Source organism: Perognathus longimembris, chromosome 13, assembly GCF_023159225.1.
Source record: "Perognathus longimembris pacificus isolate PPM17 chromosome 13, ASM2315922v1, whole genome shotgun sequence".
In the NCBI taxonomy this organism is placed as follows: domain Eukaryota; kingdom Metazoa; phylum Chordata; class Mammalia; order Rodentia; family Heteromyidae; genus Perognathus; species Perognathus longimembris.
Window position 1 is genome coordinate 26,812,839 of NC_063173.1, and position 18,061 is coordinate 26,830,899.

Here is an 18,061-nt window from a genome sequence, read left to right on the forward strand (position 1 = left end):
CGCTTTTTTTCATAAAGAGAAAAAGATGAGAAGAAGTGGGGGAGACTTCACTTGTGTTTAGAGCCACAGCCTCTCTAAACCGTCTGGAGCAGACTGTTTAGTTCCTTGTCCGCTATCCCATTCAGGCCTCTGCATGTTTTGACGCTTTTTTTTTTGTTTTTCCATGGGCCTTGACGGCAGATCTCTCAATAGCGACAGCCTGCTATGGTGAGCTGAATGCCCTGTCGGGCACAATGCTCTGAATTTTAATGGTGCTGGCTGGCCCCAGAAGCTCGCCAAACACTGGCCAGGCAGCTGCCTCAAATCCTGCGATGGGCTCAGACTGGTTTCCTAAAGTTACTTCTGTGCTTTTTTTTGCAGATCTACACGGACTGGGCCAATCATTATCTCGCCAAATCCGGCCATAAACGGCTTATCAAAGACCTCCAGCAAGATGTGACGGATGGTGTGCTCTTGGCTCAGATCATCCAGGTCGTGGGTAAGTTCTCGTTTGTCCTTGATGGCTCATCTGTTAGAGCTGAGCCTATACTGAAGGGTCTAATGGATGGAGGGATAAAAACTGATATCTCTAAGAAGGCAAGGTTGCTGTCTTGTGTGTTGAGAGTTTGACTTCAGTTGAGCCTTTTGACTTCAGTTATGTGAGGACTAGCTTGCTTTTCTCATTGAGATCACACACACATACACACATCCCACCATCATCATCATGATTGATTTTCTTAGAAGACAGTCTTTCCCAGGGCTTAAAGGAAATGCTGATGGTTTCTAGGAGGGGCACTCAGTACCTTTCTTGCCTCATACTATCTTTTCTCGCTCTCATCTTTTTCCCCCAATGCATGTTTCTTTTCTTCTGAAAATTAAAAAAAAAAAAAAGGAATATGGTGCTGGTTTAATCCTGCCAACTCTAATTAGGTATGAGAAGTCAAAAGATAAAACTCCAGAGACGGTTGGTAGGTTCTGCTTTTAGTACTAAGGGAAAGGAACTTGAGAAATGGATTTTTTTTTTTTAATGTTTTGGCTGTGAGTTAGGAGAAGAGGATCACTCAGGGAAGGAAGACAGATGGATGCTGGCCATGGCTTTGCCTCAGGCCTGAAGTGAAGCTCCCCCATGGTCCTGCCTGAGAGCTCAGAGTAACTGAGGAGGCGGGAGGTCAATTAAACAGCATTAGGCTGATTGCTGTCGCTGGCAGTCTTGGCAGCTGACTCATACCAAGGGGAGAAGGCCCAGAAAAAGGACAGAAACTCCAGCGCCTCCAGCATGTGTTACTGTAGGAGAGCTGTTTATCTTTCAAGTGTGAGAAACAAGTAGCCTTTCATAGTTGTCGCTCTGCTCAAGTCTGGGATGATACCTAGAAACACAGTCTATGCTAAAACGTTGAGACTGCACCTGCTGCTCAGAGCGAGACATTTCCATGCTGTTTTAGGATTGCTTTCTTAAGACTAGCAGCTATTTTCTCTCTTTCTCTCCTTTTCATTCCCTATATCACTTTTCTATTGCTATGTAACCAATTGCCAGAAATGCAGCAGCTTGTAATAACATACCTGTTCTTTTTCACTCAGTGTCTGTGTATCAGTGGTATAGGGCTGAGCAGGGGGTCTCTGCAGAGTTATAGTCAAGGTATCTTCAAAGTCATATCTTCATCAGGGGGCATACTCACACCAGTTGTTGGTGGAAATCATCCCCTTGTAATTAGTTTTGGCCCTTGTCTCCTGAGGTTTCTCTCAGCCCCTTACCACATGGGCCACTCACTTTTTTAGTGAGTCTACTGGCACAGTGGGCTGCCGGCTGCCATATTCTATTAGTTTAGAAGCAAGTTAACAGGGCTGGCTGTAGTCATTTCTATAATCCCAGCTACTTAGAAGTTGAACATTGGAAGAATCTCAGTTTGAGGCCAGACTAGGGGAAAAAAGCTAGTGAGATCCCCATCTCAACTAACAAGTCTGATGTGGTGGCATGCCTGAATCCCAGCTACTCAGGAGGATATAGATTGGAGGATCATGGTCCAAAGCTGGCCTAGGATCTTGGATTCGAGATACTCATTCCATATTAGCAGCCTAGGCATAAGTCCAGCCTACTTAGTCTCTCTCCCTCAGGTTTCTAGCCGAGGATTACACTGGCCAGGAACTCCCCAAGTAAGGCTTGATATCAGCTGCCTCTCTTCCCCTAACTTTACTATACTAGAGCTCACATCTACTAGTGTGTGTGTGTATATTTGTGTGTGTGTGAGACTTGTATATGTGTGTGTGATATATAGAGAGAGACAGAGAGACAGATGAGCACTGGGCCCCAGAAAATGAGTTGCTGAGAGTCAGCAAATCTTCCCTAGATTGGGTATTAGCCAGCTCAAAGCATTTACTCTGAGTAGCTTGGTGGAACACACTAATCCCAGTACTTGGGAGGTAGAAGCAGGAGGATCATGAGTTTGAGACTAGCTTGGGTTATGTGGCAAAAACCTCTCAGAGAAAGGGAAAAAAAGAAAGAAAGAGTGCAAAAAGAATGAAAGAGAAGGAAGGAAAGAAGAAGGAAAGAAAGAAGGAAGGAAGGAAGGAAGGAAGGAAGGAAGGAAGGAAGGAAGGAAGGAAGGAAGGGCAGAGGGAGACGTATTTGGGTACATGTTTTTAATGTGTGTATGGATTATTATATCTATATATTTCTATCTTTGTAACATTTCCCCAAATTAGGGTCCTTCTGGCCTCAGTGTTTATGCTGGGCAGAAATCTAGTGGTTGTACTTGTTCTTTGGCTAGTACATACCTCCTCCTTTAGAAAAAAAACAATTTCTCTCTGCCACCTAGCTCCCAGATGCTGCTGGAGGGAGCCTATCCTCATTCCACTGCCTGTGGCTTTCGGCCTGGGCCTTCATTAGGCCTGGGTCTGAGTTGCTCCTTTTCTGAATCCAGGGCATTTAGCTTAGTGCTTTCACACAGTAATGTTCAGGGAAAATTGAGAGGATTGGGAAGAATTTTATTTACTGCAAGTCTGGGTTGGGTAGTTTCCAACAGGTGGCCTGGATATTTCCCCTTCTCAGCATTCCATACTTTCTCCATTGCTCTAAACTATATACCATGTTTTTCCCTTTCCCAGCTCTCAACTGTCAGGTTTGTGACAGCTTGAACTCTCTAACCTGATGCATGTCTTGCTTCAATGAAAAGCAGTCAACAGCCTTTTACTTACTTTCTGTGATGGGCAGATAACCATCCATCCCTTCAAGTAGCTTGGAATTTTAAAACTCTGTCTTAGTCTGTTCAGGCTGCTATAACAAAGCATTTCAGTCTGTATGACTTATAAGTAGCAAGAATCTATTTCTCACAGTTTGGGAAGCTAGAAAGTCCAAGATTGAGATGTTGGAAGACTTGGTGTCTGCTGAGGTCCTGCTTATTGGTTTATGGATGGACATTTTCTCATTGTGTCCTCACAGAGTAGAAGCCAGGAGAATTATCTCCAGGGCCTCATTTGTCAGAGTCCTCGTCGCATGAGGTTTTTGTCCTTATAACTGAACCACACCCGGTGGTTCTACTTCCAAATATTGTCACATTGGGAAATGGGTTTCAGATATGAATTTTCAGGAGGGGGGGGGGAAATATACATATTCAGACCATAGCAGCTCTTATTTTACTAAGTGAAAAAATCTTTACATTAGGCAAAATCCCTTAGTAGTGACTCCATTTTAAGTACCAATTCTGCTCTCTGTGACCACACAAAGTGTTAATCCAGGGACATAAAAATAAATTGAAGACAAAAGTGGACTCCAATCCTTGAGTAAAATATGAATTCACAAGTCCATGGGTAATAAATTGATAAGTCTAAAAAGTAGGTACATAAGGGGAGAAGAATTCCCAAGTGCACAGAACATTAATTGATGATAAATGAAGAAGGAATTGAAATCATTGTTATAAAAATTAGTTAAGACGTGAGTCATGAATGGAAACTAAAATCTATAGGAGGAAGTTTGGTGATGGACAGGTTATTAACATGGTCTCAAAATCTCTCTGTGCTGTCCCTTTGCTGGTTGTAAGGTCAAATATACCTACGTCAAAACCAATGATAGATAGTTCTTCACTAATGAGGGTAGTTGTGATGCCCTGAGAAGAAGACAGTCTCTCTTTAAGTTGTATTCCAGCCAGAGAATGGAAAACCTGAAGCTAATCGTGAGGAATTTCAGACAAACCCAAATTGCGATACATTAGGTTAACCACCAACAACTGTCTTGCATTGTTTAAAAGCATCAGTGCTATGAAAGACCAAGTCTGAGAAAGTATTCCAAGATGAAGGAAACTAAAGAGGCATGACAATTACATGCACTGCATGATCCTGGACTATATCCTGTATAGGGAATGAAATGCTCGACAGATGTTTTTGAGTCAAAAGTAAAAATTGCAGTATTGGCAGTCTGTCAATGTTGAATTTTTCTGAATTTTATAATTATGCCATGGAAAACAATATGCTTTTTTTTTAGCAATATATACTGAAGTATAGGGACAAAGGACATGATCTGTATAGCTTGCTTTAAAATGATTTGAGCCATGTGGGGGTCCTGCTTGCCTGGGCAACATAGAATGATAAGAATAAGAAGGAGAAGGAGAAGAAGAAAGGAGAGGAGAGGGGAGGAAAGGGAGAAAAAAATATTGTGTCCCTATACAGAGAAAAAAGACAAAAATTACAATGGGTATATGGGAATTCTCTATACTATTCCTAGAACATCTTTTGCAAATAAGTTTAGAGTTGTATCAAAGTCTAAAGCTGAAAAGTAAACACATCTAAGTGAAGGCCCAGCAATAGTTGAAGGTAGCAAGATTGTCCTTTTTAAAGGATAGCATCTTTCTAAGCCTAGCTGCACACCTGTAGTGCTATGAAACTGGACTCTCCATTGCATGGGGGGAGGGGGGTTGGGGGCGGATGTAGGAATCAAGGAAAGACTCCTTGAAGAATTTGCCTCTGAGCCAAGATCCCAGACTTGAGTAGACGTTGGCTAGGTGCAGCAGGCAGGAAAGGTATTCCTGGCAGAGGAGATAGCGTGTTAAAAGGACTGGAGGGGGTTGGGAATATGGCATAGTGGTACAGTGCTTGCATAACATGCACAAAGCTCTGGGTTCAATTCCTCAGTACCACATACACACAAAAAAAGACCAGAAGTGACGTTGTGGCTCAAGTGGTAGAGTGCTAGCGTTGAGCAAAAAGAAGCGAGGGACAGTGCTCAGGCCCTAAGTTCAAGCCCCAGGATTGGCCAAAAAAAAAAAAAAAAAAAAAGGACTGGCAGGAGAGTCAGAGAGTCAACAGGCAGAATCAGGCATTGTAGGCATTGCTACTAGGTCCAGAACAGTGAATTTTCGGACTTAGCCTGACAACCTAGTTGATTTCTAGACCAAAAATAGCATCAGATGTGTGACTTCAAAGTTAATGTTAGTATATTTCCTGTGCATTGCTCTCCTAAGTCTTCATTTATTCCAGACATCTTATGTAGGCTTTCCTGGGTTCTGGTGTTGTTTGGGGTCTATGCTTTCCCTTGTTGTCTTTCTGTGTAGGAGACGGGCTTCCCTCTGCTGTCATTGAGAACATTGACTGTGATTGCCAAGGGCTAAATCTCTATACTCAGCCTCTTGTTAGTCTGATCATCTTTATTTGTGAACTGCCTAAGGCCAGCAGCTGCCTGCCTGCCCATCACAGTGCCATCCTAAGTTATCCCAAAATTTCCTAAGGCCAGGATAAGCAGCATGAAATTGGGAGGCAGGCTCCCTCCATCTGTTTGTGTTGCTGTCACATTGGGGAGATGCCAGTAGAGGTTGGAAAGAGAGAGAAAAAGAAGAGGAGAGAGAAGGAAAGAAGGGAGGGAGGGAGGGAGGGAGGAAGGAAGGAAGGAAGGAAGGAAGGAAGGAAGGAAGGAAGGAAGGAAGGAAGGAAGGAAGGAAGGAAGGAAGGAAGATGGCTGAATAAAAGAGAATTGGAGGAAAAAGGGGAGCAAAGGAGTGAGACTTCTTAGAAATGGAAATGGAAACAGTTGATGGGCACTAATTTTCTAAGCCCTATCTGGGCTGCTTCTGCACCTGAAATTCAGACAACCTGTGGGACTGTACATTCTTTTCATGTGACCCTAAGTAAAGCATAATATTTCTAAGGGCCAGTCTCTCCTCATTGGCAAGTGTCAACATCCAAGGATGGTAAGAACATGGGTTGGCAAATCTTTAAAATGCATTGATTGGAGTGTGGGTGGGAGTGGGGACTTAAGCAATGAGTTTGATGCCACTCATTAAAAAGTGTGTTGATGCTTTCTAATCACTAACTTGTTACCTTATGTGCAGAGAAGTCATCACATTAGTAGGACTAAGAATGTCTTAAACCTTCTGGGATAGGTTACCATTGGCTCTTAGAGATGCTGGTTTTAATCATAGTTGAGAACACTAGGGACAAATACCTTTGCTGCTTTGGTTATCTGCCTTTGGGCTCCAGCCAAAGACCCCCTACCCTGAGTTAATAAATTTTGCTCTGAAGATCCAACTCTTCCTTCTTACCAATAGCAACAGAGCTTGATTCAAGTGCTATAATCATTTATGACAACCATGAGAATTCTTGGGAATTTAAGTAGGAAAGAATTATTTAAATGATATGAAATTGGAAAATAGGAAGGTCAATGCATTTTATTAAGCATTTAGTGTCAATGTGGATAAGCCATGTAATGTGTATGTGGTCCTGGGGACTCTTTGAAGTGGTCATTAATAGATTCCGTCCCTAGGTTTGCTTTTGCTAATGTAAAATGGCACTATTAGGCTATGATATTTGAATTCAGAGTGTAACTGCCTAGGCTTAGGCAGTGGGTTTTAAAAAGCAATTAGAAGAGTCTTTAGTTCACGATCTTCAGTTTTATTTATCCAGAGAGTGTGGAGAAAATATTTTAAAATTCCCCAAATGATTACATAAGATCATAGTTATCCATTCTTTTCTGTAACAAGTACTAATGATGGGATATTTTTCAGCACTAATCCTGACTAATGCTGTACTAGGGATTGACCAGAATCCTGGCCATTGTGAGTAGCTAGTTAGAAGACACATTGCTTGTTGATCCTCAAGAGCCACACAGTTATCTTCTCCAATATTGAGTGCCAAAATCTAAGGTCTAAGTTCATGCCCACCACATTTCCCATGTATGAAGGAATGCCATTTGTCAAGGCTATTCATTTTCTTCTTCTCTTCCTACCCATATCTCTATTTTCAAGGAAAAGGACAGATGTCTCAAAGCAGACATTAAGACCTTGGTTCATTGAAATGTTCCAAATACTCATTCCTTAGTTCCACTTAAAAAAATCATTGAATGGCTGCTATGCCAGGCAGTCTCTGGAGTAATGGTAGGAAAGAATACAGTTAGAAGTCTGTTCTTGTGGAGTTGATATGATGACAATATATGTTCTGGCTACTTGGCTTGAGCTGGTGAACTGAAGCACAAATGTCTATGATCTATCCTGTTCCTTGGCCATCTCTTAGGTGATTTTTTTTGTCACCTTTCTATAATTCCTATCCTGGTGTTTTGTGTAAGCAGAGTTGAGAAAATGTCAGTTGAAACTCCAAAGATTGGGATTTCATAAACTCCAAAGATTGGGATTTCAGGTTGGTCATAAATGTGAACATCTAATGCTTTTCTGGCAGGTGCTAAAGAAGGCTGAATCTGTACTAACCAGGCTACCTCTGGTGATTAGATTTCTAACCAATTTCCTGTATGAGCTTGCATTCTTGTTTTGTACTTGTCTCTCAAAGTAGAAACACTAGGGAAAAATAAATTCAGTTTGAGATAATGGTGAGCTATATTTAGGTTAAGGTATTCTAAAATTTTGAAGGCTTGGGGGAGGCTGGGAAATTCTGATTCTGTTATCCTTTTCAGGCAGTTTTTAATGCCTTTTCTTTTCATGGAAATTTTAGCTATGATATTCATTAAAATCTGTGTGGGTTAGGGATGAGATGGAATTCAATATTGCAAGCAATTACAGAACTTAAATGTGAAGAATAAACTAAACATGTCCACCAGACTTTCACAGCCTGGTTAAGGAGAAGGACCAGAACACAAAGGTTGCATATTAGATGATTAAGGGCGAAACAGAGGCAGGTGTGGGGTGCTATGAGAACAGGCCTGAATGTGCCTTATCCTGTATGGTATGAGGCATGGGGTATAAGGATAAGGGGTTGGGAGGAGGCTTATAAAGGTTTGGGAGAAGGCAAATCCTTAGTTCCTTAATGTAGGATCCTACTGAATTTATGACCCCAGCTCACATGATGTCATCAAGAATATTTGTATTTTGCATATTTTACAGAGGTGAAACAAATATATCAATATATACAGTGAGATTAATAATATTACTAGAGGGGCTGGGGATATAGCCTAGTGGCAAGAGTGCCTGCCTTGGATACATGAGGCCCTAGGTTCGATTCCCCAGCACCACATATACAGAAAACGGCCAGAAGCGGCGCTGTGGCTCAAGTGGCAGAGTGCTAGCCTTGAGCGGGAAGAAGCCAGGGACAGTGCTCAGGCCCTGAGTCCAAGGCCCAGGACTGGCCAAAAAAAAAATAAAATAAAATATTACTAGAGAATACCTACTGGTATTTTTTTTACTAGTATTGCTAGTATTTTACTAGTATTATCTACTCATTGCTCCTATTTTTGAAGTAGGCAGTATTAACTACCATGTTATACATGAGGAACATGTGGCCCAGAAAGGTTAAGTGATTTGGCTAAGATCACACAGCTAAGAAGCTCTAGAGCTAAATACAGTTTGAGTGTCTGCCTGCAGAGCAAGTGCTTTCACCACCACATATCTTGCTTTTCTTTTTGTTTTCTTTAAAAAAAATAATTTTCTTGATACTACTAGTGTGTTGTACAGAGGAGCCACAGTTTCCTAAGGCATCTAATAAGTGCATTTATTATTTTGGAGAAGGTGACCTCTTCCTTTATTTTCCCTCAGTTTCACCTTGCCTTTCTTCAACCCTCCCCATAAATACCTTTGGTGGAATCCATCCTTAGAATGAATTGCATTCACCATGAGAAGTTTGGCCATTCTTCCTCTTTGTCAGTATTTGATTTCCTGTTGATAAATGTAACCTCTTTCTTGCACTGTTCTCAGTAGCTTGGTACTGTTTTGACTTCAAGCATGTATATTTCCTGATCTAATTTGGACTTGCTATGTAGTCTTGGTCAAACCATTTTGGAATCTAATTCCTGCATTCTCATTTGCAAGCACTTTGGGAATGGCATTAGGATAAACAAAACTAATGCTATTTCTGGCTAAAAATTCAGGAGATTGCTTTTATTATGTCCCCAGGAGCTGAGTTGTATCTGAACCCACTCTATATTGTACCATCTTTTTTTTTTAAGTTTTTATTATAAAACTGATGTACAGAGAGGTTACAGTTTCATACATTAGGCATTGGATACATTTCTTGTACTGTTTGTTACCATCTTTGCAGAGAGGTTACTGTGACATTTACTTCTTTGAGCCCAAAGCAGAATCACAACTCATTCCATTTCCCAGTCTCAAACACTGCCACTTCATCCCATCACTGTAACACTGACATCAATGCAGTTGTCTCTGTTTTAAGTGATGACGACCTTGCCCCAGCTGTCCCTGGAGGACGGCGGCTTGATGATTAAGTCCCAAAGCTTGCTAGATGTGTCTCAGTATTTCAAATGGCCTGTGTTGATTGGACAAACCTCAGTATGGTCTTAGGACTTGGTTGGCTTCAGATGCCCTGAGCATCACTACTGAAAGTGTCTCTCTGGCAATGGTTTTGCTGACTTGTATTTCCTTTTTCAGCAAATGAAAAGATTGAAGACATCAATGGCTGTCCAAAGAACAGATCGCAAATGGTAAGTGGTATGTGGGTAGTGAATGTTTATGTTAGCAAGCCCTGCCTTAAATGATACTGACCATCTTGTAAAAACATTCACACCGGACACTCTGCTCCAGGGGATTATATTAATACACTAACAGCCATGTCCAAGTAGCTGTGGTCTGCTTCTCTGACATTTGTTGGCATTTGTTGAAATGGCTGTGATTTTTATGTAGATTGTGAGATAGTGAAAATGAAATATTGTCCTTGCTTTTAGACTTAAATTATGCTGAATGAGTACAAATGCATTCATATTTAGCACATGGACTGTTAAGACTCAAAGTCCTGTTTGGTTTGTGTGCAGTGCTGAGATGAGGTGATAGTATCTTACTGGTCAGAAATGGGGCATGTGATGTGATTGCTTTTAAAGGTATAATGATGTAAAATCAACACAATGACAGTGAATGAAATGAACAGGCAACAGCATAACCTTCACAAATAGTATTCTTGCTGGTGATACATTTAAGCTATAACATTGCAGCTTTAAAAACTAAAAAATGAATCTTTAAACATCTATAGAATTGGAGGTGTGGCTCGTGTGATAGAGTGCCAGTAGTGAGTGATAAATCTGTTTTGTTCTTTTGATGCACATCATCTTTGACTTAAAGTTCACGATCGTTGTTGAGAATGGTGAATTGTGATGCTCTAAGTAGAAGATTTTCCCTTCAGACATTTTTTTCAGTATTTACATACTGTCTATTATCAGAATCTATTAAGATGGTGATAATACCTGTTTAAAACATGAAGGTAATAGCTTAAGGCAATGATTTTGCTGGACGTGCTTCCAGAATATTTAAAAGGGAGTGTAATTTGTTTCTATAACCACATCCCACTCCCTTTTGAGTGGGCACAATTTGACAGGTCTCATGGAGATACCAAAGTGACTAGAATTCCTTGAGTTCACTGTTAAATCCTCTAAATTGTTATCCTAGAGAAGTGGGCAGGAGGCTATCTTTTCTGACAATGTTTTTCATTAACAAAAACAGAAGAGGCTCATTTTCCAGTTACTATCTGAAGCAAGTTGTTTTTTTTTTTAGTTATGCTACTAAATTTTTTTTATTTCTTTTTGTTTGACCTAAAGGACAATTGTTCCTTACACAGGATAGTCCCCAGGCAGACATCTCAGAGCTACTTTGACTCTTGAAAAGCTTGGTTGCTATTTTTGCTAGAGCTACTGCAGCTGTCTAGTGAGTGTATTAATAATTGAGAAAATTTGGGTGGTAGAAGACTTAATTTTAGTGCAAGCATTTTCACACATGCAATGTTATCTTCACATGAAAGAGATGTATTATTTCCCTGCAGGACAGATATCAATGCATTTGTCCTGGCCTATTATAGTGCATATGTAGAAATGACATTTTAAAATAGTTGATCTTTGATTTGACTCATTTGTATTTCATATGCCTGTTATTGGAGGTATTACTAAATTTTACATTAAAGCCTATAAAATATAATCTCGGATTCTCTTATGCCAATTGATTTTATATGCAAATATGTTATAAATACTACCATAGTAGCAAAGCAATTTGGTGTTCTCTTCATAAACCTTTCAACAAAGGTTTATTCTTTGTGTATGTGTGTTTGTGGACTTTTTTTTTCATTTTTCAAGAATGCAATAATGTAAAATCCTACAATTGTGTTAATGAGCTCCAGCTTGGAAGGGGTGGGGAGGGAGACAAGGTCTGTGGAAAACCTAGCAGAAAAATAATTCAGCAAACAGGATGTAAGCCCTAAAATATGTAAGAACTTACACCACAGTCGTTCTGTTCTGTAGGAAGTGAGAAGGATGATGATAAGGATAGCAGGGTTATTGTCCTTTGTATTCATTATAAAGTAGAAGCAAATGCATAATACACAGCTCATTGGGTCATGTAGGAAGTTGGGCATTGCTCTGGCTAATAGAACACCTGTGTATGAATGTACGTATTTGCATGCATGTGAGTGTGTATGTGTGTGTGGGGCTAAGTACAAACATATAAAGCATATCTACTCATGGGAAACTTATTTGAGAATAGGACACAGTGTACAAGCTACCATTTCTAGGTTATCTTTCCTGTGAGCCTCTATTTAGGGTGACCAATGATGGCCATTATTTCTTGTTTGCCAAGCATTGCTCATTTGGAGGAGAGGATATTGGGAGAGTAACAAACTCCTGCCAAATAATCTGTGTGGAGTGAATGTGATTACTGCCTAAGAAAACAGAATATCTACCCAGCAGTCTCTTTAATGGAACAAAAGCAACTGTTTCAAAGCAGGAGCAGAATGGGTGCCATCCCAGTTTTCAACAGGCTAATTCATTTCATCAGCTGGCCAGTGGGTAGGACCCTGAGCTTTGGGGAGGAGCAGGCCTGGAAAAGAGGGCATTATTTTCCTCCCCTCTCACTGTTTCTCACACGTTGAGCTGCCTAGAAGTTCCAATTTCTGTTCTAACCAAACCCTGGCCCAGCTGCAAGCTCTGCTCTCCTTTTGTTCGTGTGGGGCTTAAACTCTGGGCCTGGGCACTGTACCTAAGCTTTTGTGCTGGAGGCTAGCACTGTATCACTCAACTTGTGGTTTTTTACGTTTCATTGGAGATGAGAGTTTCACAAACTTTTCCTCCAAGGCTCGCTTCAAACCTCAGTCTTTAGGTCTCAGCCTCCTGAGTAGCTAGGATTACAGGTACGAACCACCAGCACTGAGCTGTGCTCTCCTTTTAAGGGTCGGAGATGTGAAAACATACATGTGTTTTTACATACTGGAATATAGGCTTGAGAATATCAGAGGCAGAGGCACCTAAACCTAATAGACATGGAATTGCATCCTATTAGCCTGTCAATCGGCAGACAGTTACAGGAATTTATTAGTGCCAGTATGGGCCAGGCGAGTACACAGGTGAGCAGATGAGTGGGCAGGAGACCAGAGAATAATGAGAACAATTGAGCTTTGCAGCTGCCACCATAAACACCTGTGTATGGCACCTTGGCCTGTTCCACCCCCAAGGCAAGGGGAAAGTTAAGAATAACTCCTGAGAGGTACATCTTGAAAGGAAGAGAGCTTAGCACAGAGCACTGTGGGTGGAAAGGATTCTACGCAGAAACAGTAGGTATAAATCCATTTCTGCATTTTTGTTTACTTAAAGATGGTGTGGATCCCCCAGAGGAAGTGTTCGTGAACCTATGTTCGTTGATCATACCAAATCACCAAGCGCTGTGTTCATGAGGCTCTTCTGGCTTCTTGGCACCATCAGCGCTTTGCCCTGCCGTGCCAAGGGTGCACAGGATTACAAACATAGACTTTTAGACTCAGGAAAGGCCTTCAGCATCTTTGCTACTCTCCAGAGTACTACTGTTACATCTAGGAGAATAATCTGCAGCAGGCCCCAGAGTGAAGTTTTCCAAGGATAAAATCCAAGGCCATCAACTGTATGGAGAAGAGTTCAACCATGGGCTCTGGGAAATGAAACTACTGCTGAGTAGGAAGGGGGTTGTAATATATTTCATGTCAGCACTAGTGCTTTGTTTATTAACCTTTTCACATGATCTGCTGTAGCTGCTGGGATACTAGCTACCTGAAGGTAGAAATGCAGGAGCTGAGTTGTACAGTACTGTGCCTAGGACTCTAGTCATCAGCATCCATAATCTCAGTGGCTCTGTTTTTGGTCTTCAGAAAATGGACTGTGGCCGTGACCATTAGGAAAAGAGAGAATGGCAACAGCTCCTCTTTCCTAGAATATCCCAGCCTCCTCTTGCTTTTATGAGTCTATTGGCCTTGTTCCAGTCTGACGTTGATACTTTGGGAGCCAAATCCTTGGAGATGAAGCTTTAGAAATCATACTCTCAGTCTAGCCTCTGCCCACTCTTGGCCCTTCAGTTTGTATGTGTGCGTCAGACCTAGTTAAAATGTTTTTTTGGCTGTGTAACGTTGCCATGGCAACCTAGGAGCATCTTTTTGGCTTTCAAGTGCTTTGTTCAGCAGAGTTATGTGTCAGTTTGGAAGGAAAAACATTGCCTGGAACTCAGTCTGGAGGTTCTGGGCAGCCACTGGGTTGCCCCTTCTCTCTTCTACTCCCTGCACTCTGAGACAGTAGAGGCAATGGGTCAGTCCCATGGAGCCTTGAAATAGCCTGTAGCAAAAGGTCATTTTCTTGTTTAGCCAACATTATTTCAAGCTTCTTGGCTTTCTGACCTTGATTAGGGTAGGTACAGAGTTCAGGAATCCTGCTCATCCTTTCAGCCAAAGGTCCCAGGCCTGCTTTCCTCTTCAGCTAACCCTCTAGCCAGTCCAACAGGTGCAGCAGCCCTCTAGTCCCTTCAGGGCTTTACAAAGAGTTCTCCTGTCTTCTTTCCTCAGTTTACCTAGAGGGCTGCCTGAGCTCAGGACCAACCAGGATGGGCTTGAGTTTCTCTGTCATTCTGCAGAGTTGAGCTGTTTAATCTTGTGAGGCCTCAGATTTCCTGTTCTATAAAGTAGGAGTGGCAATAACACATACCTCATAAAGTTTTTGTTAGTACTAATGAGGCCATGGAAATGATGATAATGAATAATAATAATTAAAATGGAAAAGTAGGCAAGAGTTTTTGCCTTGTGCCAGGTGCTGCTCAGACAGCTATGCAAACACCGTTAGTTCATGCTCCTGTAGCCCCTGGAGGCAGGTGATCTTATTATCTCCATTCTCCTGGCATATGGGCAGCATTTGATGATGAAGTTCCTCATAACTTCAAGGACTATGTCCTTGAACCCTTTGGTAATCTGATAAAAGATGCCAGCTCTCTTTTTCCTCAATTGCACATACCCTAGAATTTTGCATACAGCAAAACTGAGAAGATCATGGATCCAAGAGGATGTCTCTTAGGGCTCCATGGACACACCCATCAGGTTGTTCAGGAGCCCTGCCATGTAAACATGGCTCTATATTTTACTCTGTCTTTCTAGAAGCCCTCAGCTAGCACTTGAGTTTCCATGATAGTAGGCATTTGTACTTAGATTTAGGGTAGGGAAGGAGTTTGCAAATACCTAATTAATGAGAAGTCCTCCCCCCACCACCCCGCTTCCTTCTCCCAAATCCATGTGAAATCACTGATAGCCAAATTTCTATAACAAGTACGAGCAAGTAGGCAAGAGCAGGTATGTTGGACCCCTGAAGAAGACCAGCACCTAGGACACAGTGTGATGGAGACAAAAACACTAGGCCACAGACCTGGGTGTCAGGTGTCAGTTCCTCCTTCATTTTGTTATCTCTGTGGAAACAAACTTAGGTCTTCTTTCTCTCTCTCTCATCTCTAGAGGCTCCATGACATCACCTTGAAGCACATAGACCCTGAGATCATTATGACCCAGGGCTTTATCCCTGGGCTCTCCAGGTACCATCTTCTTTAATAAAAACACCAACAGTACTTGCCTCACAGCATTGCCTTAAGAATTCCATGAGGTAACCAGGTGCTGGTGGCTCATGCCTGTAATCCTGGAGGCTGAGATATAGGTTCAAAGCTAAACAGCTGGAAGTGGGCTGTAGCTCAAATGGTAGAGTGCTAGCCTCCAGCACAAATGCTAAGGGACAGTGCCCAGGCTCCAAGTTCAAGTCCCAAAATCAGCACACACACACACACACACACACACACACACACACACACACACACACACTGAGGTAATCTGAGCAGAGATAACATTTGATTTGTTCTCCTGATTTTTCAAAGTACTTAAGCTTTTACAGAAACGATATCTCTGAATAGTGATCAGCCCCAACTTTAGGTATGGAATGTTAAACAGTAGGGTCCAACTTTATTTGTATATTGCATCTATGTAAATGATAACATTGGTCTTCAAGGAAAACCCAAGAGTGACCTGATGTGCCAAAGCAATGTTATAAATCACTTGACTCAACCCTATTTAAACAGTGGGACTCTGATAATCCACTTGCTGTCAGTGTTTGACCTTCCCTTCTGTGACACATGAAGGAAACAGCACCTCACAACCATTGTGAGATTGAACACACCAGGTGCCAGGTATCAAGAACCCAACTAATGGTTGGATGCCCCAGAGAACCAACTGCCTTGGATTATAAATTTGAGTACTATCTATATTTACATATTATGACTGAGGATTTTTGGATTCACTAGGAGGAGAAAGAATTGGAGCTCAAACATAAGTTTGTCCAGTTTCAGAGACCATAATGTTCACCGCTGTTACAGAGAAGGGGCACAATAAAAATACTGCCTACTTCATCTATGCTTATTTATCATCTGTGGAAAAAGCAAGCACAGTCCAGCTTAGCACAGAGTTAGCAAGAAGGGAAAGGACTGAATATTTCTCGGAAGGGCCTGAGTTGAACTGTTGATGGGAACTCACATATTGTCGCGGAGCAAGTGGCACCTAGTAAGCAGCCTCTTGTGATGGCCTCCAGGAACCCTGGCGCCAAGTCCCTCCAGCCATGTTCTCCACAGCACTTCCTGGGCCGGGAAAGGCCATCTGTGATGAGATCAGGTTTCTGGGCCCAGTGACCTTAGGCCCTCCTTGCAGCTGCCAGAAGGCCAGCTACATGCCTAGGGAGTGAATGAGATCCTTGGGCAGCTGAGTTGCTTCTGCCCTGGGCCCCTGAACCTATTTTTATATGGCCCTAAGGGCACACACATGTTAGGGAACCAAAAGGAATGTAGAAAAGCTCAGGGCCATGAAGAGTTTAAGGCAAAATGGAAAGAGGGCCTTGTGCAGCAGGAAGCACCCATTGCTTCTCACCCAGGATGGCCTATCACTGCCCCTGGCTGTGTTCCCATCATGGTTTCTTCAAAGGTGGGAGAAACTTCTACCACTCTCTTCTTCACTCACATCTCAGTTTAAAAAAAACAACAATTCTGTTTTCCTATTTTTCTCTCTCCCTCCTAGTGAGTAGAGGATTGAAGGTCTTTCAGCGTCCAGCCTTACTGTCTTCTTCTGCTACTTCACTACTCAGTCTCTGCACTCTAGCCATGCTGGATACCTTGAGGTACACCAGGGAGACTGGGCCTGGCCAACACCTTGGTAATTTTGATGCATATTATCTGTTCTTTCAGGGATGACCTCTTGCTTAACCCCCCCAGCACAGTGTGACCTTCAATATAAGTCAAGTATTTCCTCCAGGAGCCGACCTAATTAGGTGGCTGCCATTTTTTGTGTCTCCAAGTGTCTTGCTTTATCATAACATACCCTCCTACAGTTGTGTATTTTGCTCATGTCCTTGAAGGAGATACCACATCTCTCACCTGAGCAGCCTAAACACCTGTCACTGAGATGCCTGACATATAACATGTGGTTAGTAAATGCCAGATGGAGAGATGAACAAGGAAGGAGCTGTCTTGAATGTGTTTGTAGCTGAGGGCTTGTCATATACTGTTATTCTGGTTTCATTATTTGCAACTGAGCAGTGATTTGGGCTTTGGGTATGAAGTTGGCGGTTACTTATGGGATTTAAGGAATAGATATTTAGCACTATACTAGAAATGTCTTTTCTTCCTTAGTTTATTCAGAGGGCCCCAATAGAAAATGCTAATAACTCTCAGGAATTGTAGCTCGTTTTTCAGTTCTTTCATATTGCTTGAGGTAAGCAATATGAAATAGCAAATATCAGCAGAACTACCAGAGATTAGTACTAAGAATAAAAATGGCAGTGAAGGGCTGGAAATATGGCCTAGTGGCAAGAACGCTTGCCTCCTACACATGAAGCTCTCAGTTCGATTCCCCAGCACCACATATATGGAAAATGGCCAGAAGGGGCGCTGTGGCTCAGGTGGCAGAGTGCTAGCCTTGAGTGGGAAGAAGCCAGGGACAGTGCTCAGGCCCTGAGTCCAAGGCCCACGACTGGCCAAAAAAAAAAAAAAATGGCAGTGAAGCCTGGTGCCAATGGCTCATATCTGTAATCCTTGCTACTTAGGGGGCTGAGATCCACTGGATCATTATTCAAAGCCAGGCTGGATACAAAATTATGCAAGACCCTATCTCCAATTAATAAGCAAAAAGCCAAGGTGGAGGTGTAGCTCAAAAAAAAAAAAAGACAAGTATGAAGCCCTAAATATAACCCCCTCTACAGAGAGAGAGAGAGAGACAGACAGACAGAGAGACAGAGAGAGAGAGAGAGAGAGAGAGACAGAGAGAAAGAAAGAAAGAAAAAGAGAGGAGCTACTGTTCTGAGTACTACACATTTTAAACTCATTTTTCTTCTCCAAACAACTCCAATGAGGATTATATT

General features: G+C 42.0%; 1 protein-coding gene across 7 annotated transcripts in view; it reads left to right on the forward strand.

Annotated features, from left to right (window-relative positions):
* Positions 1–18,061, forward strand: part of Nav2 (neuron navigator 2) — a 702,797-nt gene that overhangs the window by 434,129 nt on the left and 250,607 nt on the right. For all 7 annotated transcript variants that reach the window (XM_048359787.1, XM_048359783.1, XM_048359784.1 and 4 more), the window contains exons 2-3: positions 361–478; positions 9,789–9,841. In XM_048359787.1, the coding sequence (XP_048215744.1) occupies positions 361–478; positions 9,789–9,841 (171 nt within the window). The remainder of the gene's footprint in view (positions 1–360; positions 479–9,788; positions 9,842–18,061) is intronic.